This window comes from Cornus florida, unplaced genomic scaffold, assembly GCF_030987335.1.
Source record: "Cornus florida cultivar Cherokee Brave unplaced genomic scaffold, ASM3098733v1 CherokeeBrave_3.0.0_Hap2_Chr01, whole genome shotgun sequence".
Taxonomy (NCBI): domain Eukaryota; kingdom Viridiplantae; phylum Streptophyta; class Magnoliopsida; order Cornales; family Cornaceae; genus Cornus; species Cornus florida.
The window spans coordinates 80,839,833-80,863,767 of record NW_026775571.1 but is presented as its reverse complement, the minus strand read 5'-3'; the positions used below and the strand labels follow the sequence as shown (position 1 = coordinate 80,863,767).

The 23,935-nt window shown below is 35.4% G+C and overlaps 1 protein-coding gene across 1 annotated transcript; it reads left to right on the top strand.

Moving 5' to 3' along the window:
• Positions 1–7,349: 7,349 nt before the first annotated feature.
• Positions 7,350–11,565, top strand: LOC132302670 (2-alkenal reductase (NADP(+)-dependent)-like). Its single transcript, XM_059799587.1, has 5 exons — positions 7,350–7,693; positions 9,779–9,956; positions 10,081–10,247; positions 10,751–10,833; positions 10,957–11,565. The coding sequence occupies exons 1-5, from the start codon at positions 7,457–7,459 to the stop codon at positions 11,333–11,335; spliced, it is 1,044 nt and encodes a 347-aa protein (XP_059655570.1). The 5' UTR covers positions 7,350–7,456; the 3' UTR covers positions 11,336–11,565.
• Positions 11,566–23,935: the final 12,370 nt, after the last annotated feature.

Genomic DNA, 23,935 nt, shown 5'->3' with positions numbered 1-23,935 from the left:
TATTCTGTGGGTCCAAAACGAGCCAACAGGTCCTGCTCAAAGTTTACGCAAATGATGGGTTTGGCTTTCTCTACATAAACCTTCTTCAGCCACTGCCACCATTGGTTGGCCTCACCTTCAAGATAAAAAGTAGCCAATATCACTTTCTATTCCTCCGGTGTCGGCTTAAGCTCAAAATATTGAGCCACACAATCTAGCCATATAATGGGTTCCTCCCTAGAAAACATGGAAAGTCCATCTTCAATGGACGGACGTAAGCACGGACATAAGTGCCGTCTTCCCGATGATCTCGATGATGACCATACCATGATGAATAGTTGGTCTCCTTGGATTCTTTGTTGGAATGCCAGACAGATTCCCCTAAATTCCTAGATGAGCCCTCTGATTTCTCCTTCCCAGAACGTTCAAAGCCCTCCCTGATAGAGCATGCAATACTCTCCTTTAAAGAGTGTTCTAGCTCCTAGAACCGTTTCACACTCCCTTCAAAAAGCTTCTGAATGTAATCCTTGACGTCTTACACATCAAGCTCGAGCTTCTTAATTCGGTCCTTTTGGGTCGACATGCTCTGATACCAATTGATAAGTAATTACTGATGGAAATTATAGAAATAGGGATGAATGTAGAAATGGGATGGAAAAATGATATTAAGGATATTCCACTTAAGGTAAGAATCACCGTTTCCACACAAGGTGTTGATCAAAATACTTCCTCCCTTTCCCTAACCTGATGACACTCTTAAATAAGCATACTCCTAACAACTTGATAACATAAACTAGAATGATAAAGATAATATCTCTTAATAACATGGAGATAACCCAACAAAGATAACCCAACGAAAGATAAACATAACCCAAACACAACTCTTTCCTTTACTGGTAGGATTACCCTTGAAATTTAGGATTAGGAGTCCTAAACCTAGTCTTCCAAGCAGAGTCCCTATAAAGATTCAAAGAAAAAATGTCGAACATTATCCATTGCAAGAAATTCATTATGACAAGGTGTTGGATTTTGTTTCATGTATTTGCAAAAAATTTTAGAGTTCGGGAATTCCTTGTAGGCACGTGTTAGGGTACTTGCACAAAAAACACGATTATGAAAAACTGCCAAGTCAATATATTTTGAGTAGATGGACAAAAAAGGCAAAATTAGGGCAGTGGTTGATGAGAATGGCATTGAGATAATTGACGATAGATCATATCTACTTAAACACAGTGAATTATTTCAACTAGCTTTGGATGTGGTTGATAACGCCCTTACTAGTGGAGAAGCAACTAAGGTTTATACCGATGCTTTGGGTGGTGCACGTGATAAAATCAATCAAATTGTTGGTTGTAGTACAAGTTTAGTTGATGTTGTAGAAAGAAGTTAAATTCAAAGTGTAGTTGCTTCGGGTAATGTGAGCTGCAATTATTATAGTGAACCGAGCCAAGTATGTGCAAAAGGGTGTGGTAAAAGGCTTAAGGGAGGGAAAAAGAAAGCATTAGGAAAGGCCAAACATTTTAAAGCTAGAAGTTGAATGGGTGTGGTTTGGCTCGCCAGTCACACGATAAAAGAAATTGTGCAATGCTTACCAATCGGTAAGAAACTAGTAATTTTCCATTTATTTTGATAGTTACTAAAATGTATGTAAATCTTGTATGATTTTTGATTGGTTTTTGTTGTAGAAATTTATTTCTCGACGACAACGCAACTTCCGGCCAAAGTCTAGATAATGATACTTATTTATCCACAGGTAGTTGCGAAAGCCTGTTATAAAGAATGTTTTAATTTGGAAAATCATCTAACATTTTGTTTATTATTTTAGGAATATCACTATAACTTGTACGTGGAAATGTTTGATGGGATTTGGATGTATTTGATTTCTTTTTATGCATTACTTGCTCTGGTTGCGAAAGCCTCTTATAAAGAATGTTTAATGATTGTATTAAAACTCTAAATTTGATTTGATTTGATTTCAATTTATATAAATGTGTATGGATGAATGTGTTTAATGATTAGAAATAAATATCCAATTCGGCTTTGCTTAGACAAGCAGTTTTCAATTATGAATTGAATAACCTCTTGGAGCAGGGAGCTCTCCTTATTAGTGTTAGTGAAGTCAGCCATCACAAACACTCCTCACTGTTCTTTGATTATATGGGGTGGTGCGTATTGTTTTTGTATTATTTAATTTTTCTTCTAGTCGTTTGGGCTTGAGCTTATTTCCCATTTATCAGATTATTGTGGTTGCAAATGCTTCTTTGGCACAATTACACTGTATATATTGTGTGTGACCCTTTTTTCCATAGTATTTGAGGTATAAAGGTCAGCGTTAATTTTACTACAGATCTTATTCTACAGTAAAAGAGTAGAGGTTGACAGAAAATGAGAGTTAGAAAGTTGAATGTGTAAGGTTTTTCTTTATCCAAAGGTTTTGTTTGTGTGTGTATTGTTTTTTAGATTGTCTAGTATTCAAGCAGTTTATTGAAGAACACTAGTGAAGATTAAAACAATCTTGATTTGAGATTGAATAATGTTGTTTTTTATCAGTCAGTAAAGTGATTTCTTGTTTCCTTTCTAGCAAAAGATGTAGTGAGATCTGTTTTAAGTTGGGGATCTTTCATTTCACTACATGAACTGTTGTTGTATAAGTTGTATTAAAAATAAATAAAATTGTACAAACTAGGGCAAACGCCCAAACAAAAGGAATCAAACCACAAAGCTTAAAGGCTCTATTTTTTAGTACAATGCCCACAAGACCAACCCATTTGAAAAGAAACAAAACCCAAAAGCAAATTCAAAGGCACTAACAAAAGCTAAAAATCGACATGTAACAGTTAGGCCATCAAACGAAAATTCCGCTAAACAAGGCTTCGTCGATCATGTGCCACCAACCAAACGCCCAAAAGAGCGTGAGTATCACCATTCCTCCTCCAAAACCGCCATGGCTACATGAAATTGGAAGAAAAAAATAATGGATCAACCCATCAAGGGAAAAAAAATTAAGATCAAGAGCAAAAAAAATAAAAAATAAAAAATAAATAAGAGAGCAATAGTCAAATTGTTCATAAATTTGTAATCATTGCTTATGAAAAAATCCCCCTAAATTGAAAAGAAAAAAATTAAAAGAACAAAAAAAATTAAAAAAAGCTTATTCACGAACCCTAAAAAATTGGTATCCTTTGAACCCATGAAAAAAGCTTATTCAGTAATTATTCCATACTTCATTGTCAATTTGTTCTTTTAACCTAGCAATGCGATCTTAGTTATTTTCGATTAAAATTTAAGCATCATTCGGAAACTAATTTAAGGATTGTCCAATACGTATCTATAGTACAGGGAATCAATTGGCATTTTGGAAGCATATGATAGATTAATGGCATGAGAAGGAGTTTCCAATTTACATTAAAAATTATTTATGGAAAAAAAAATTTTACATTGAAAATTGATAAATAAGGTTTAGTTTGATATACATGTGCAAGTAGTACCATGAATTGCTATACATGTAGTGTTAAAGTTCTTGCTAATGATGATCTAAATTGGAGAAACTGTGAAGTGGTAAATGGGGTGTGTGTGTGTGTGTTATGTGCACTTGACATGGCCCCGCCAAAATGTTTCTGCATAATTATTTCAACTACCAAAAAAATTAAAAAATAAGTTGAGTAATAGAAATAGTTTTTTGAGATATTTTAAAATTTTGAATGTTGATTTTCTGATACCATAAACTATTTCCAAAATTGGGATGATGAGATTGGATATTTAATTATATTTGTGACATAAAATTTGAATGAAATTGTAATGCGTGAAAATGTAAATGGGAATAAAAACGAGAAAATTGTCAGAATCAGAATTTGGAGATTTTTCTTATTAAGCAATATATGCTTTCTGTTTGAGATTCCATTATGCACGAAGTGTGGAATAATGGGTCCATGAAAAAAAATTAAGAAAGTAAAAAAATAAAATAAATGAGAGAGCAACAGTCAGGCCATCAAGGGAAAAAAAAATTAAGAGAGCAAAAATAAAAATAAATAAATAAATCAAAGTGCAAAAAGAAGAAAGAGAAAGAGAGAGGGACCTGGATCAGGTAGCCTTGGAGTCCGATTTTGGAGAATGAATATGGTAGTTGTATTGTGGCTGTAGTGGTGAAGATGGTGGTTATGATGGTATGGATATGGCAGTAGTGGTTGAGATTGCAAGGAAGATAGAAGAGATTAAGGAGGAGATAGATACATTGAATAAAAGTATTGGCTAACTATGATAAATTGAATATTAAGGTAACAAATATTAACTATGGTTAAGTCTGATAAAGTAATAAAGTGTAATTGACTATTTAACTTTTGGTCCGCTGAAAAATCAGTTCTTTTAGACTGCATGTGAGCCTTCCTGTGTGTGTGTGTGTGTGTATATATATATATATTGTGCGTATATATATATATATATATATATATATATATATATATATATATATATATTAGAGAAAGAAAAATTATTTAGAATTCTGCACAGGATTAAATTTTGGACGAGAGTTCATAAATCTTGGAACTTTTCAGACTATAAAATCAAATAGGAGTCAATAGTATTTTTTCCTGCAACTCCTCAATCTTTTTGTTCTTCCTCTGTTGAATCGTTTTTCAACAACATTTTTTTAAATAAAGTTATGTGAAATTTTGCTCAGCATTATTTTTTTATTTTTTGGATAGAGAACGAAGGAAGAAGATGATACAAAAATAGAAAGATAAAAGTTTGCCGTGAAATTCAGAAATGGAAATAGGTTAAATAATGGACAATATAGGAATTTTATATTTATTACTTACAAAAGTGTGTAACTTGTGGAAAGTCAATTAGGAAGTATGTTTTATTGGTTTTGGTCAATCGGGCTTCTAAACCACCTAGACTTTTTAAAAGTCCATTTTTAGAAATTTTACCAAACACTCTTTATTATTGGCAAAGGGCTTTCTTGGCTTAGAAGCCCATTTTGAGGCTACATGAAGCTTAGCCAAACATGCCATAGTATTTTGACACTGTAGCTCCTCTCAAAATTTAAATTTCGTATGAAAATAGGGGAAAGTGCAAAAAATATCCTTGAAGTATACTTTTCGTCAAGGTTGTTAAAATTGGAATTCTACCTAGAATCGTTTTGGATTCCGTAGAATCGGAATCGTTGAATCCGATCGTAAATCGTAAGATTTTACCAAATTAATAAAAATACAATTCAAACTAACTTTCTCAACAAAAAATTATCTTCAAAATAAATAAAAAGTAGTCAAAAACACAAATATATATATATATATATATATATATATATATATATAAATAAGTTCATATAAAATTATCAACAGATTCTTTTAAAATTTACAATAGATTCATTTAAAATTTAATTAATTTATTTAATTTTTGGAATGAAAGAACAAATTTTATATAAATGTAAATATTACATTGGGCTTCAAAAACTTAAAGTTTGCAAAGCCCATTTGGCCCAGCTGTACAATAGAACAAATACAGCACAAGAAAAGTAAAAGGCCCAAGACCAATCTTTTTTAGGCAAGTCTAACCTAGGTCAACAACTTGCCACCATCTGAAGAGAGCGAAATTTCCCTAGCGGCAGACAAAGAGAGCAAAATTCCCCTGTTGCAATTCCCCGGCGGCAACGGTAGCGGTAGCTCCTCTCATTTTTTTTAGGTAAGCTCTCTTAGCCTCTTGTTCCCTCTTTCCTCCTCCTCTGCTTATTCTTCACCAAAACCCTAGCATTCTTTTTGCCCTCTGCATCTCATATTTTCTCGGAGCTGTGCTGAAGGCCTCGAAAGAGAAGGAATTGTTGCACTGTGGTAATTGATTTAGGATATCTTCACAATTCTTAAATCCAAAACAAGACCACAATCATGGATAATTCAGAATCGTTGGGATCGTATAGAATCGTAAGATTCCACGATTCTATGTACGATCCCGGCGATTCAACTCATGATTCTGCACAAGTCACGATTTGCGATTTGGATCGATTTGGGTATGTTGGATTGCAAAATCGCACGATTCTACGAGTCTGAATCGCGATTTTAACAACCATGCTTTTCGTAGCACTTTTACCCCCTATTTAAAAAGGTGTGCAAAAAACACCCTTATTCTTTTCAAATTGTGCGAAAACACCCCTCAATTAAAAATTTGATATAAATTAGCACTATAACGTCAATTTTACCCTTTTACTCTTCCAAAAATGCCCATACCAAACTTTGAACTGGTTCATTCTCAAGCTAGTTTAGGATAAGGAAATTCCTGCAACCAAATGTCCTTTTTCTCCTACCCCTTTCTTCACAGAAGGCCACTGTAATGGAACACAAAAAAAATTCTCGGTGGCTTCATTAACAATTTTCGACGAGCAACGACAACAAGCATGATGGAGATCAACGGCTGCAAAGAAGATGGTCAAACGACGGCGGCGAGTTCTGGCGTTGCCGAAAGTACAGGCGGCGACGGTGACGGTTTTGGCATAGGTGGTGGTTGGTTCATGGTGTGTAGCATGGCGGCGCAGTTCCAGGAGGCGGTAATGCGGGTGATGATAGGAGACCCCATTTTTTCTCTCTTTCTGACAAACCACAAGCCTTAATTTTCACAGATATATGTACGGATACGGTAATGTATATATATACATATATGGGGAAGAAGATGAATTTGGGGAAGAAGATGGATTAAGGTCGCAAAGATGGGTTTTGGGTACTTTTTAGTCATTTTACATCATATATATATATATATATATATTTATATTTTATATAATGTGTCACTAAGGGTATTTCAATCTAATTTTATCCTAAATGCGTAAGGAAGACTTATTTGCACAAATGTCATAATTTAGGAGTATTTTTTTTTTTTTTACATGAAAGGGGTGTAATATGTACTATATACATATTTCAGAAAATATAACATTTTACGTTAGATGGTCTAAATTTGGGAGTCAACTTGTGAGAATTAATAGTTGAGGTCTCTCTCCATCTGCCTTCAGCAAATGGAGTGATTGATGAGAGTGCTGAAGTATTCAGCGAAGTTACGGTGTGATTGACGTGAGCGCTGAAGTATGCAGCGAAGTTTAAAATTCAGTACCAAACAATCCACTGAAGTGACGTGCGTGATCACTACTGATGGGAGAGGAACATTCTTTTACATATCAGTACATACTCTCCCAAACAGCTCGGGTCCACATCTCCAAACTCCAAAGGGGTTCTCTTGTCATTTCACGCAACCACTCTCCTTTTTCATTTCTTATAAAAAAAACTGTCCTTTTACATTTCGTATAATTGTACAAGTATCACGCAACTAAATTATTGGTACTATCCACAAAAGGGTAATAGAATAATAGTGGATCATCTGAGTTTTTCAACTATAAATATAGCAATTTTGGTCCAGACTAAAGACACGTATTGATATATATACACGCACTGATTGTATATAGAGTGAGAGAGATTGTTTGTAGCTCTCTGGTGGGATAACAATGGGGGAAGGAGAAGAAGTGAGAAACAAACAGGTGTTATTTAAAGGGTACATAAGTGGGTTCCCAAAAGAGAGTGATATGTGTATAAGCACAGATAATAGTATATGCTTGAAGGTGCCAGAAGGCTCTAATGGTGTTTTGGTGAAGAATCTCTACTTGTCGTGCGACCCTTACATGCGACTTCTAATGCAAAAGATTGAAGGCCCAAGTATCTTCACTTCCCTCACCCCTGGTTCTGTAAGTCTCTCTCTCTCTATACATATACCACATATATATATATATATATATATATATATGTATATATGTGTGTTGTGTAATATGATTTCTTACTGATTGTGTTGGCAGTGTTGAAGTTATACATATATATACATATATATATACATACATAAGAACACTGCCAACACAATCAGTAAGAAATCATATTACACAACACACATATATATATATATATATATATATATATATGAATTCAATTATATTTCAGCAACTGTACAATAATTGAATATATATTCAATTATTGGAATATTCTAGGTATATTTTAAACAATACTTTTTTATGCACATGCTAGAATATAGTAGAATGAAATCATAGTGCACCATTTTGTTTTATTTTTCTCTTTATTGTAGGTGATTACGTACATTTGGAAGAGAAATGATTGAGGAGTGGATTGATTCTTAATTAAAAAATAAAAAAGGAAAAGAGATAAAAATAAAAAAGAAATCATAGTAAACCACACCAATTGGGGAAATGATTCCTCTCTCTCTCTATATATATATTTTAATTATAGGGGTATTCATCATTTTCATTCATGAATTATGCCAAGACATATATAATTGTTTGTCAATTATGCATATTGGGCGAAATTTTTTGTATTGGGTCTGTAGTAGTTCGCCAGTCTCACCACCTCTGCTTAACGAGAACACACTAGGTAATGGAGGCTTTGCAATTTCTACACCAGTTTTACTTTGAACCATGAATAAAATATTGATAATAGGATATCTGGTATTCGCAAAGATATGAATATGTTATAGATTTTGAGTATCTAGTGCGTTAACTTTTCTCTCGCCTCTCTCTACCCTACCCCTCTGCTTCCTCCCCACTCCCTTCCATGGGAGTGGGGAGGTGTCGATCCATGCCACTCACTGATTAATACTCTCGGCATGATGTAAATATTTTGCTCGATGGGTGGTTCATGCCGTTTTTTGTTGTGTCTCCTCGCTATCATCGAGGTTTCGCTGTGAGCAGCGTCTCTCACGTTTCATTGTGAGTTTGTGTTCCCGATCTCCTGATCTGCGCCGTTTCCGTGGGTTGATGGTTGTTGGGTCGCCGAAGTTGGGTTTGTTTGTCTGCTCCTTTATGGAGCTTTTTGGAGTTTTGCGACGAGAGTGGATCTGATGCATCTGCGTTCTTTCCCGACGTCTGCCATCTCTGATGCTTGCATTGGTGTGTTTGGTCCTTTCTCCGGTGGTCGTCTGGTGGTTTTTTCAGTGGGTTCATCACTTACGTCATGGATGACGTATGGGTCTGTTTGTTTCATAGTTTTTTATTGTTGGTGGCTCGGTCCTTGGCTCTGCTGACACCTTCTTGGTTGTTGTCAAGACTGTGATCTTGACTTATGTAGGTGTTAGTTTTGCTTTGGATTTGTTTGTGTCTGTGTGTTTTGGTGTATGATCTTCTGTTCTTGCTTTGTAGATGCTGTATGACACTTGGTGTTTTTCTTGCCAAGTCAAAAAAAAAAAAAAAAAAATGGTATCTAGTGCGATAATAAAATATTGACAGATTTGAGTTTCTTTTTAGAAAAGTTGCTAAATATAATAATTTAATTGAGTAAAAAAAAATTGATGAATAGAGAGGTCTAATTAAACATATGGATATATGCATAATATATTAGCACATGCTCTATACAAATATATACTCTAATTTATTAGAGCTCCAACTTGGTTGACTCCAATCTTAAAAAAAAAATAAAAATGTAATGATACATCTTTCGAATTCAAAAGATACAACTACGAATTATGCGAGTGGAGTGATGTCACACCATCACTCACATCAGCATTATTATTCTTCGGATTCGAAATATGTATCATTACTCTAAAAGAAAATAGTAAAGGAAGTGTACACAATGTTAAAGTCATTTGATAAATATAATTTGTTTATTGCTTTTTAAGTCATAGATAGAAAGGTATGTAGATAGAGTTTAATTAATTGTGTAATCACTCAAAATATGGAACTAAAAGTGAATTTGCATGCATTTTCACTCTGATTGACATGCTGCATATTCTTAAGCTTGTATGAATGAATTTTCATGGTGAACATATTCAGGTGATAACAGGATATGGAGTAGCAAAAGTTTTGGATTCAGGACACCTTAACTTCAAGAAGGATGACTTGGTTTGGGGGACAACTGGATGGGAAGAGTACAGTCTCATTACAGTAACCGATTCCCTTTTCAAAATTGAACATACTGATGTACCCCTCTCATACTATACAGGAATTCTCGGTTAGTATCTTGCCTTTTGTCATTAATTGTAAATATATCCGAATTTAGATACGCTTTTCTCATAGTTATGTCATTAATATTTTGAACGCTACATCTAATGTTGTTCATTGTATGTTTCTCGTAGGTATGCCGGGAATGACTGCATATGTTGGTTTTTATGAGACTTGTAATCCTAAGAAAGGAGAGTATGTATTTGTCTCTGCAGCATCTGGTGCAATTGGTCAACTTGTTGGGCAGTTTGCAAAGTTGATGGGTTGCTATGTTGTTGGAAGTGCAGGAAGTAAAGAAAAGGTGAGTCTCATTTAAGTAGCATTTCGGCTTTACATAGTTAATTCCATTTGAGATAAATTACAAAACTATAACCTGTATTTTTGTTCTTTTAGTTTTCCATCCAAAATTGTCCCTTACTGATTCAATTAGAGCTTTCAATATTTAAAAAAAAAAAAAAAAAAAAAAAAAAAAAAATCTATGGATATTTTTTTAATACCAAATCTTAGCTACAATGCTAAAATGGCCAAATAGAAATCCTTTGATTTAAAATCCGTTTAACAAAATCAACCCAATAGAGACGAGTTATTCCTGTGTGTAAACTTACAAGTCTAAATCCAAGTAATAAAAGATAATTATAGAAACTAGTTTGAAATTTTCAAATGGAATAGATTATTCAAATATAGATGTTTTAGGTTCACTAAATTTGATATCTTTTATTAATTTATTTCTTGTGGGCAAAAATGAGCCGGTTAGATGTTTCGATTCTCAACTAAGCTTTTTGTTATGCTTTTATTTTGAATAAGGTTGATTTGTTGAAGAACAAATTTGGATTTCATGAGGCTTTCAATTACAAGGAAGAACATGACTTGGATGCAGCTTTGAAAAGGTAAAAAATTGAAGTTGTGGTATCAAATTGTGGCTGCATCTCTATACAAGTGGGATAATTACAGTTGATAGCAAAAGTGCTTCAAATACTGAATGCGATGACTATATTGTTGTCCATTGCCAGGTACTGTCCCGAAGGTATTGACATTTACTTTGATAATGTTGGGGGAAAGATGCTGAACGCAGTGATCCTCAACATGAGGAGCCACGGCAGGATTGCTCTCTGCGGACAGGTTTCACAATACATCCTTGATGAACCCGAAGGAGTGAAAAACGTGATCTGCCTCATCTACAGTCGAGTGCGTGTGGAGGGATTTGTAGTTTTCGATTACTTACCCCAATATTCCAAGTTCTTGGATACTATTTTGCCTTCTATCAGAGAAGGGAAAATAACATATGTGGAAGACATTGTTGAAGGCCTCGAGAGTGCTCCTGCAGCTCTAGTAGGACTTTTTAGTGGCCGCAATGTTGGGAAACAATTAGTCGTAGTTGCTCGTGAATGATTAAACCTTCTGGTGTACATCGTTTTCCCACTGATATATGCATTAATAAGTGTGAACTATGAATACAATGTAGTCCTCCTTAAATTACATTGTTTGGATCATCCCTGTTTGGGTGTGAGGGAGGTTGTATCGATGGCTCCATGTGCTGGTGGTTTCATGTACTTCGTACGTGTTTTTAAACTCTGTATTCAGGTACTTGTTTTGTTTAAGTGCATCTGCTTTCACATGCTAATGACATAGTAATAAAATGCATCTCTTCTATTTATTTCAAGTTCAAGCAAAGGCTCAAATGCTAGATCTCTCCTTTGGAGAAGAGAGATTATATCATCTGGATTTGGACTAATGGCCATTGGTTGAAAGGTCTTGATTTGATATTGTATATTTGTTTTTTATTCCACTTTGTTCAAATAATAATTTTAAATCTTCTTAATTAAGTTAGTGATGATAAAGTTACTCACTCTGATTTTTTTTGCTCCTTTAGGCACCATACTCATGATTAGCAATTAGAATGTGTAGCTAATCTTCATTTCTATTTTTTGCTCCCTCAAAATAAATTAAAAAAAAAAAAAATACTAAAAAGACCTAATTGTCAAGCAGGACCCTTGTCCTTAAGGGCCAAAGAAATTTGAGAGGCTCATTTACGCTCTCCACATCATGTATGTAAGATTGGGATAAGTCTACAGCCCCAGCGGCACAGTAGCATCATGAATATTTGCTTGGCTTTTGCATAGTTCGGTCTCAGGACCAGCTTACCACAAATCAAACCGAACACAGTTTTGGCATGCTTGCGGGTGAGGTAACTCACCCTGGGCACATTTTAGGCCACACACAATCCATCGGTCACAAAATTTTCAAGCCAATTGAAACTACAAGCCCTTCTACTCCAACCAAAGAACAGGCAAACGCACAAGCAAAGAAACTAGCCCAAAGGCTAACAGAAAAAGCCCCAAGCCCAACTAGGCCCTAATCACCAACAGAGAATGACAAAATTGTTGGGGACAGGGCAAAAGCAAGACCTAATTTTCATCAATAACAGAGCAGATTGCAGAATGTGAGCCAAGCTATAAACGAATGGCGAGGGAAATACTCCACAAAATTACAGAGTGCAAATTACAAAAATAAATGAATTCGAAAAATAAAATAACCATTAAAAATTTGTTCATAAAGAGAGAGTTTGTAATGCAACTTTTAAGCTTTCCATGTTCAAAATTATTTTATGTTATATTATTTTCTCTGTATTGTGCTCAAAAGAAAAGTTTTAGACTGAAGGAATGACGTCCTTATGTCGGATTCGTAATGATATTCGGGCCAAGCTGAGTACCATTTATAATTTATTTTTTATTTTTGAAATGTGCAACACGAATTACTTACTTTGGGCCCAAAGCAAATATCATTTTGTACCCGCGATATATCATGAGTGGAATACACCAAGAATCTGTCGCCGAGAACCGGCCGGATTAATCCAATCAATTACTTTTACATTTGATTAAAGTTACAGACACAATGATAACCAATCATTGTTCACCTATTTTACATAGGTTTTCAACGTGAGACTAGTGACACACAGTAACTTTCTTCTACTCCATGCGTTGGTTTTTTTAAGGGATAACTACCTATACATAGGTTTAAGGGCCAAATACTACATTACAATGAGGTTAAAGTCTTGAAACAACTAAAAAAAAAAAAAAAATGGAAGGAGAACACCAATTATTTAAAAAACATGAAGGATCACATAAACTATTTAAACAAAAAAAAACTTAATTTCTACTTTGAACCACACAACAAACTATATTACTATATTGACTCAAAACAATATACTATTATAACATAAAAACCTTAGAACATGAAATAAATATACGAAAAGAACATTGAACAAAATATTTAATATTTCTTGAAATATTTGATTTCTTCACAATAAATTAATATAGACTTATAGATTTCTTTAGTCAAAAGATCTTATAAATAAATTAAATTTAACGAAATAGTATAACTCTGATACTAAAATTAAATCGAACATAACCAAGATAGAAGCATGCAATATCATAGAGATAACATAGAGATAAATTTAACAATTAAATTACAGAAATGACTGCTGAACCTAAAAATGCTCTGATAACGCCTGAACATTGGCAAGAACGAGCCAACAAGCCAACAGTTTGAGTCAATTCACAGAAGAAATTGCTAAATTAAAACTATGGCTGCTTGTAGTGGTTGGATTCAAGAAATTTTTAGGATTTACCCTGTCTGGCTAAATAAAATCTATATATTTGATCTTTTTGTTGACCGAAGTCTTTTGCCCAAAAGAACTAAAAATACTAAATACGGAAAAAGAATTTTTGGAATAGGAGCAAATTGGATAATTTATTTCATGAAAACTATATACATGGACATACATTGTTTATACACGAATACACTCTCACACAGGATTTTACAAAAGGAAACACACTAAAAGAAATCACAAAAGAAAACACACTAGGAAGCTAAGGCTGAAGGCTAGAATGCTTGATGGAAGCTAAAACTTGGTGGCTCTAAACTCGATGATCTTCTCTTAAGTTAAAAACTTCCTTTTATAGAGTGATCTGAGGGATGAATCAACGCTTGAGATTGCAGATCGCTACTGTAATGACCCGGTCATTTTCTTTTCTTTCCTTTTCTCAGATTTTCACGGATATATATATATATTTTCGTTATCTTTTCTTTCTGTGTTTGGTTTTTCGTCACTTGATGTTATCTTGAGTGCTCGGGGATGGTTTCCGAGACTCTTTTCCTTGGATTGACGACTTTCTTTGAGAATCGAGTCATTTTCATATTTTTACTTTTGTGACACTATTCACTTTTCGTCTTTCTTTTGGTTGTCACTTTGTTAGCATAACCTCACTTTTCGTGTTTGGATTTGATTCCGGTTTTGCCTGCATTCATGATATTTAAATTTCATACTATGTGTATTTTTACTTTTGTAGAAAAGCATGCTAATTGTTTATTTTTCTTGTAAAGGGTATAGAAGCATAACCTTTTAGTAATATTCTAAACTTTTGAGGTTTTTGTGTAATTACTGTAAAGTAATTATTTTTTGTCTTAAGGGACCATTTTGCAATTTAATTTGGAAGATATTTTCAAAAAGGACCTTTTTGCAATTTTCAGAAAGTGTGACAAGTGTCACACTCTCATTGGTCCACTTGTTGACATTTGTCTGAAAACACTTTGAGACCTTGGATGAGGACATGTGGAGGGTAGAGATTTAACCACTTGTTGACCTAGGATAGGTGCACTTGTTGGCTTGGATGGTTGATAAGTGTAGGCTTGGGATTAAGCCTACAATGGATGCTTGGATGAGTGACAAATGTATGCTCCAAATTAAGTCTTGCAATTACTTTTTGGGCCACTTTGGGATTATAGTTTTAAAGAAGGATTTTTGTGCAATTGACCATAGATGTGTGTGTTGACCATGGTGTAGGATCACCTAGTGAGTGGAGGATTTCTAATTCCTCCACTCACACTTTTTCACATTATGTCATTAGCTTCCTCACCACAAACCCTAGCCTCTATGGATGGAGCTTAAAGCTTAAAGCTTTGACCTTGATTTTTGGGAGCCTTCTATTGATTTCCAAGCTTAACCATGGGAATACTTTTTGTTCCCCTCATCCTTCTCTTCATAACCCTTGAAAGGTTTGCCATTTTGTGTTGATTTGCCTTGGATTCTAGAGAGACACTTCTCTAGTGAGGTAGGGGGTGTTAGAATTTATTTTTCAAGTTGTTTTACTTGCTCTTATATGAAATATAAGTTTTATGCATGACTTTTGTTAAATTGAGAAATTAGAGATTTATTATAACTTGCATATAACTCATTTTAGACTTGGTAAATGGCATGGCCATGAGTTGATCTTTGTTATATATTAAATAGGGATGATTTAAACGAGGTTTCAAATCTAGAGATTTAAAAGAATGTAATTTGATTTAAATTCTATTTAATTGTACCTTATTTGTTTTTCATTTTTGACTTGATATATGGCTTGGCCATGACTTAGTCCTTGTTATATATTTAATTGGGATCATTTGAATAACTTTTGAAAAATTAGAGATTTAATTAATTTAAATTAATTAAAATGAACATGATGATGTCTTGCTCATTTTGCTCTTTTGATTTGACATATGCAATGAGTATGCTATGCTGTTTAACATATATTAATTTGAGGTTATATGGAATAGATTTGAAATCTAAAGACTTTCCATGATTAGGTTGAAAATCTCTTAAAATGTGGCATTGTAATTACCTTGTGAGCATGCTACTAACTTGATGTAGAATTAGTACTTATGGCTCCTTAACATGGTAATTAGACTTAGCATGATATGGTATATCATTGACTTGAATGGCTTATTTACATATATCTTATGTAGGTATATAACTTGTTAGAATATTACAATTGTTTACCTTGGAAGCTAGTTACTAAATTGAAACTTATTTAGTACTTGTGGCTTAGGATGGTAATATGGCTCAATTCTTGTAAAAATATTCTTGCTTAGTATATAAATTGCATATTGAGGACATGACTTGTCATATGCTACTTAGACTTGAATTCTAGGACCTGAATTATGTGGATTCAACCTTACTTCTGCATGAAATATGATAACTTGCATTTGATTTTGTATAAGTTTTGAACTTGTTGAATTTGGAAAGCTTGTGAGGACATAAATTATGTAATGTCTAGGGTTTGGCTTTAGTACGGAGACAAGAGTCTTCTAAGTCATAAGTGCACACTAGGTAGTACCTTGTGGGTTGTAATTACCCGAAAATACTTGCTTGGTCTAGCGACCACATGTCCTAGTCTTTCCACTATTTGATTTCGCATTTAATTTCAAGTTGTTAATCATGGATTACTTGTAGCTTGAGAATTAATGCTTACTTGGATATTTGAATCCTATTCAGTATACTTGAACTTGTAATTAATGCTTACTTGTATACTTGAATAACAGACAGAGGCGATGGGTGAGTATTTGGAAGATTATGATTTTGATTTGCAGTATCATCCGGGTAAGGCGAATGTGGTAGCAGATGCCTTAAGCCGGAAATCTCATGAAGTTTTGGCTGGGTTAGCCATTCGAAAATGGAAGATGTTGGAGGATCTGGCAGAGATGGGATTACAGTGTTGTGATGACAGTATTAGTTGTGAGACAGCTTTTCTGTTTAGTCTTGTGGTTCAACCTACTCTTGTTACATGGGTGATTGAGGCACAGAGACAGGACTCAGATTTAGCTGTCATTCATCAGTTGATTTCAGGTGGGGACGCAGTAAAGGACTAGACCTTACACATAGATGGTGGCTTATAGTTCAGAGGTTTGCTTGTGGTTCCTACGGTTTGTTAGGAGGATGTGTTACGGGAGTTTCACACTTCTCGTTTTACTATGCATCCAAGTGGTACTAAAATGTATCATAATTTAAGATGCCAGTATTGGTGGAATGGGATGAAGGCTGATGTAGCTCAGTTTGTTTCTAGATGTCTTACTTGTCAGCAGGTAAAGGCAGAGCATCAGAGACCTGCAGGTTTGTTGCAACCATTGCCAGTAGCACAGTGGAAATAGGAATGTATTGCTATGGATTTTGTGACAGGACTTCTAAGGTCACAGAGGGGTAATGAGTTTGGTTGGGTCATTATTGATAGATTGACTAAGACCGCTCACTTTTTGCCTATTAAGGCAATAGATTCTGCTGAGGCACTTGGCAGATTGTATGTTAGAGAGATTGTCAGATTGCATGGGGTTCCACTGTCCATTATTTCGGACAGGGATGCCAAGTTCACATCGAAGTTCTAGGAAGGGCTTCATGCAGCGTTTGGGTCACCGTTGCATTTCAGTATGGCATTCCATCCTCAGACAGAGACGGCCATTATCCTTTGAGGTGGGAGACCACGTGTTTCTCAAGGTTTCTCCACGAAAAAGATTGCTACGGTTTGGAAAGAGTGGCAAATTGTCACCACGTTTCATTAGACCATTTAAGATTTTAGACCGAGTGGGCGAGGTTGCTTACAGATTGGCATTGCCACCACAGATGGACAGGGTCTATAATGTGTTTCATGTTTCGATGCTACGGAAGTATGAGCTGGATCCATCTCATATATTGAGTTGGGTTGATGTTGACATGGATGAGGATGTTTCTTATGAGGAGGGACCCGTTTAGATTTTTGACACTCAGGACAAAAAGTTAAGGGGTAAAACGGTAACTCTTGTAAAGGTTTTGTGGCGACATCACAGTGTTGAGGAAGCTATGTGAGAACGAGAATAGGATGTTCGTTTTGCGTATCCCGATTTGTTTTCTTCCCCAAGTATGACTTGATTTCGGGGACGAAATCCTTGTATGTTGGGGAGACTATGAGGATTTGCATTTTTATCAGTTTCCACACATGGTGGCATTCATGCATTTTATTTTATTATAATTTAAGTTGCAAATGTGTTTAATTTAATTTAAATGTCATTTGTTTATTTCATAAAGGGTGTTATGAACTTTTTACTTTTCAAATGGCATAAAAGGAATTTGGAAATGTTTAAGGGGCATAGTGGACTTTTAGTATGCAAAAAGCCATACTTGGCATTTGGTAGTTGTTGGAGGACCTTTTGATCATTTTACTTGGTTTTACTTTTGACTTGATTGAGAGCTTGACACCTAGATACATGATGAGGCTATGTTTGTATTTAATTTTTATTTTTGCAATTGAAAGGTGATAGATATAGTAATATAATTCTGCAGGTGCCATTTTCGTTCTTTCCTTTTTCCATGTAGTCACCTTCTTGTCTTGCAAATTTGATGCCTTTTGGTTAGGATTTTGAGTAGGGTTTGTGAATGAAAAGTATGGTTGATGTTATGGGATTCATTTTGGTATCAAATTTGTGCTAAGTTCTTCATTTCTGGGGTTTGAAAATCTGTTTGAAAGATGGGAGTCTTTTGTTGCAAAACAAGGAAAGTGTTCTTCATTTTTTACAAGTTTTGGAGCTTTTATTTGATCTTTGGATTGCTTTTGGATTGTTCTTACAATGGATTTTATCTTCTTTGAGGTAGGATTACTTAACTCTCACACCCTTTAGCTTTAAGGAATCAATTCTATGTGTTTTGAGCTTAAAACATAGGCTGCTACTTGTTTTTCGCAGTTCTGGAATCACAGCAACCTGAACTTCAAAGGATCATAACATCCTTGTTTTAAGTCCAAATTGAGCGATTTTTGAGTCTAAATTGACTAGCTCAAAACAAGATTTCCAACGATACCAATTTGAGCCTTAGATTCCATCTATGGAAAAAGTTATGACCTTGTAAACATAGGCTGCCAGTTTTGTGTTGTAATCTACAGAATTTCCTACACAACGACCTGAACTTCAACTGACCACAACTTCCTCATTTTAAATCCAAATTGAGCAATTTTTGAGTCTAAATTGACTAGCTCAAAACTAGATTTCCAATTATGTCAATTTTAGCATTAGATTCCATCTGTGAAAAAAGTTATGACCTTGTAAACATAGGCTGCCAGTTTTGCACTGTAATTTGCAGAATTTCCTTCACAGCGACCAGAACTTCAACTGACCACAACTCCCTCAGTTTAAACCCAAATTGAGTGATTTTTGAGTCTAAGATGACTAGCTCGAAACAAGTTTTCCAATGATACCAATTTTAGCCTTAGATTCCAACTGTGGAAAAAGTTATGACCTTGTAAACATAGGCTGCTACTTGAAAATTAGAATATTGATTGTTATGATATTTCTTGAAATGGGAAGTTTTGTACTTGATATTCTAAATGTTATTAAGCATTGTTTATGTTGTTATGTGGTAAATGTGAGTTAGAAAGCATGCTTCTTATATTATACAACCATGGATTAATTAGCCTGTTAATTTACCATGCTTGTGTGTGGAGTAAAATGCAATACCATGATATTGTATATGAGTTGAGATTTCCATATTTATTTCATTACCAATATATCATGTTATACAAATGTACATGCGTCTCACATGAGCATGGGGATGATGTTGGAATGAAAAGGAAAGTGCAAATGTTTCATTAAATGGTTTTGAAAATCAGATAACAGGGAGGTGCCTTGTATCCATGAGTTTAGAAAAGGGAATTGAATCAGTGATTTCAAAACCAGACAAGGAGTTGCCTTGTCTGTGCAGTTAATGGGAATCTAGAGGAGACGTAGGGAGTGGCTCTACGCGTAGTTGTGTCACTAGAGCCCCAAATGATAACAAGGAGTGGCCTTGTATCAGGGATAGATGACCAACTCTCTTCTCATGGTACTGGGGAGCAGCCCTGGGCGGATTACATTAACTTTTTGTGATGAATATAGGATCTTTGGGAAGTGAAAAGTGTCAGTGGCATTAGCATTGGCATTAGCATTGGCATTAGCATTGCATAACACTTCATTTTATTATCTCATTTTATATTCTGTTTGTTTCCGAGCTTGTATGATCCCATTATCCTTTGTCTGTTCTTTGTTTGGATTCACGGAGGTATTAAGGAGTGTGTTTTAAGTAATTCCCGCTGAGCTGTGGTTGCTCATTCCTATTTTATACACATCTTTTCAGGTCATGGCATGGATGGTGTGGAGGGTGTTCCTCCTCAGCTCTAGACAGAGTTGGGGCTGGTGTTGTTGTGTTTTGTTCTGCAAACTAGACTATGTTTTGTATTATATTTCTTTAAAGTATTCCTGGTATGTAATAAATGTTATTTCAGACTTTAAAACTTTAAAGTTGTAATATGTACGTCTTATCTATTTAATTTCAGTCTTGGTTTTGTAAAGGGAAATAGATAGGTGGATGTGTGGTTAAGATAGGTTATAGGGATATTAGTGATTTTGAGACTATGATTGTTTGTGTGTTGTGTTCACAATCCGGACCACGGTCTAGAGGCGTGATAATATTTGATTCCATATATGTATTGTGTATATGAGTACACTCTTTACAATGTATTTGACATGTATGAGATTAGGCCAGAGGCCAATGACATGTATTTTCTATCCTATGTAATTTATGACTTTATGAAATATTATGAAATTATTGAAAAATGTTAAGTTATTGTTTCACCATGATTGCATCGGGTGTGGGAATTCCATTTTGATTCTTTTGTAGGATCTCATTAGTCATGTATGAAGTATGGCCAAGGGCCAAACGGTCATTTGATGTCATTCGTTAATTTTGAATTCCGAATTTTCATTCCAAGTTCCATTTTTGTCATTTTGGCCGTTGGGGGGTCGGATTTTGCATCGGCGGTATTTTTAAGCCATGGATCATTGCAGCGCGTCCAAATAGATAAGTTACGTCTGCGTGCATGATCGTTTTTGGGAAAAACCCTTTCATTTGTGTTTTGAATATCCTATGGACTCATTTCACCTATTAGTTGAAAAATCTGACCTTAAGGGCATTTTGGGGATTTTATTTGGGAAATAAATTTCATTCACAACTCTGTCACATAGAAAATGTGATTTTAGGGGGAGTTTCCTTTTCGTGTTTTTCCGAAAATGTCATCTTGACCTCATAAACCTCGCTCCAAGTTTAATTTGCTGCTAAAAACACTATTTCTGCATTTTTGGAGGTTCCAGCCCAAGCCACAGCCGCATTTGTCGGGCCCCCACAGTTTTAGGCGGGTGCCCGTGAGATTTTGCCATATTTGGCGGGCCCCCGCAGGTTTTGGGCAAGCGCCCGTGAGTATTATTCCTACTCAAGACATTTTTTTTTTCAACGGGTCACATCTCACCCGTTTTAACTCCGAATTGGTCCGTTCTTTAGTCTAAACTGACCGCGTCGAAATAAGCTTTCCAATGGTACCAATTAGAGCTTTAGATTCCATTTTTAACTAATATTATTCATGTTTTTAGTAAGGTAGTGTCAGAATTTGGTTCTAACCGGGATAGGGTTTTCCTTCCTTCGACTTCGGGACTTGATATCTTTTCCGTTCGAACTCTGAATCAGGTGATTCTTCAGTCTAAATTCATTAATTTTTTATTTTATTTCCAATGGTATAAATTCAAGTTTTAGATTATTCTCATAGCTTGAGATATCCTTGTTTTAGTGAGAGGGTGTCAGTTTTGGTTTAAATCGAGATAAGGTTCATTTGGGATTTCACTTCCTTTGGCCTTAGTACTTCATGTGAAGTTGCCAAAAGATATTTTTGGATGTTTTTTTTTAATCTAATTTGACTTGTTGAAAGTTAAATTCCTTCCTCTTAGGGTAAAATGACCATTTTACCCCAGGCTCTTCTCTTATAGGGTTTTGATGCCCTTCTCATCATTTTGTTTCCATTGAGTCTCGAAACTCTCTGAGCATCTATTCTTATACCCTAGGGATGACGTATATCCCTAAGTACTTGACTTTGTTTTGCTTCCGCACTTTATTCATTTGAATTCCGTGGCTTCATAGGGATTCATTGTGGTGCCTAGGGATGGCGTACATCTCTTGAGGCCATTTTGCTTCTTTTGCTTCCACATCTTAGATTCGATTCAGGTCATCACAGGACACACTGGGTTGAAAAATCCAGGGTCCTCATAGGTGGTATCAAAGCTCCTAGGTTTGAATACCTTGGACGATGGGTTTTGGGTGCATATTATGTTTGTGTTGCCATGCTTTATGTGTTTATATGCTCCATGATAATATGTTTTGGTTTGATAACATATTTATGTGCTTATGTGGTATATTTAGTATGCCGTTTGTTTAAACATGATTTTATTCTAATGTAAAGAGCATGGCATGTGATGTGTGCTAGATTAGAATTGTATATGCATAACTGTGTTTCATATTCAACATGACATGGGATTGGTCATTGAGGCACGAGTTGAGGTTGATGGTGATTATAGTCACAGTTTTGTGGTAGTGTAGGTTATTTTTGACCTAGGATTGGTTTTGAGGTAGGTGGTGAGTCACCTTTTGTTTAGGCTCTCGTGAGGTAAGTCATTTGCCATTGCCGTAGTACTGGATTTGTTGGTTTTGGGCCATGATAAGGTTATGGACCTTTTAGGATCCTTCGTTGATTAGGATGATTCCTCTGGGATTGTAATTTTCGTGGGTGGGTACATTTGTTGGCGGGTGCATAGCACTGCCATGCTACCGTACTGGCGAGCTACAAGTGTAGTTCAGATGGAATCAATGTTAGTTTTGTTTTGATAGGCATTGTCCTTTTGATCGACGAAGATGATGGTTGTTTTGGGGATTAGTTGTGGTGATTGATTTGGTTGTTGCTGGTATGGCTATAGTTGTCCTTTTCTTTGAGGAGTCCTTGTGTGATGATGCTTTTGGGATCAGGTTGATTGATTAACGTTTGGGTAGAAAGAACATTGCACTGTTAGTGTCACCTCTAGATTCGGAGTTGGATTGTTTGAGACTTACCATTGTGGTAAGGGCTGATGTTTGTTTTGAGACAGGTTATTGTCACCTTGGGTTTTGGAGTCAGATTATGGCTAAGACTGGTCTTTCATTTTATCTAGACACTCTAGGACATGATGTCCATAGGGTTCATTATTACATCATTTTTGTTTTCTGTAGTTTCGTTTACTACCCTGTTAGTAGTATGATTTATGATGTTGTGATGTATAAGTAGGTGGAAGTGTATCCACATTTGTTTCCTTGTTGTGTGGCATTAGCATGACTTCTTTATATACTTAGAGATGCTATGTTGTTACTGTGCTTTAGTGATATGATATTGTGCTTACGTGGAGACGTGCTGCATATACCCTTGATTTTTATCTATGTGAGTAGATTTATTTATTTGGTAGTTGCATTCCTTGTCATATGCATGACTTCCATATTTGGTTCTCCATTTTGTTCCCTTTTCGTGTTTGTCATGTTGACATTTGTGGGAGAATACGATTTCTTCTCTTTCTTGGTTCGAGTAAGGGACTTCACAAGGAGTGAGTCTCTTCTCTTCATTGCGTTGTGCACAGCCTTGGGGTTGGCTGGTCCGTGGGGATCACCATTGTTGTCTTAATTCCTTGGTAAGGATTTGGTTGACTTACTTCCATGTAGGGGGTGAAGTCTTTGACCTTGTTGTCTTTTGTTTCAGAGACAGAGTTGTGGTGTTGTCCTTCTTAGGACTGGTGGTTCTTTTCCTTCGTGTCTTCCCTTGGAGAGTTTTGCCATAGTTATTGACGGGTTGTGGTGCTCAAAGTGAGTTGATTGATGTGAGATCATTTTACGAGACTTGTGTCTAATTGATTGAGGATTTGGTTGACTTGTTGTATGAGTTTGACGCTATTTAGGGATGTCTTTTGGAGACTGTTTTAGTTTTGGGAGACCTTGATGTGGTTAACTCTTAGGAGGAGTTTTGAAGGATCGCTGTTGGATATGGCTTGTTTGTGGAGTCGTCTCATCCTAGTTGTGACTAGGTATAGTTTTGAGGAATCGTAGTTCCAGTGGTTGTTTATGGATCAATGGAAAATTTAGGAATTTTGATTTAGCTTGTTGTTGCCAAGCACGATTTTGAGAGATTCATTTTGTGACCTTGATTGTCAGGACTTTGATATGTGTTCCACTTGGGGGACTTGTATTTCGAGGATTTAGTTATCCATGATAGGGATGTGAATCCAATGTTTGACTTCGGTGTAGTCTTGTAGTTGATCTGTTTTAAGGAGATATGT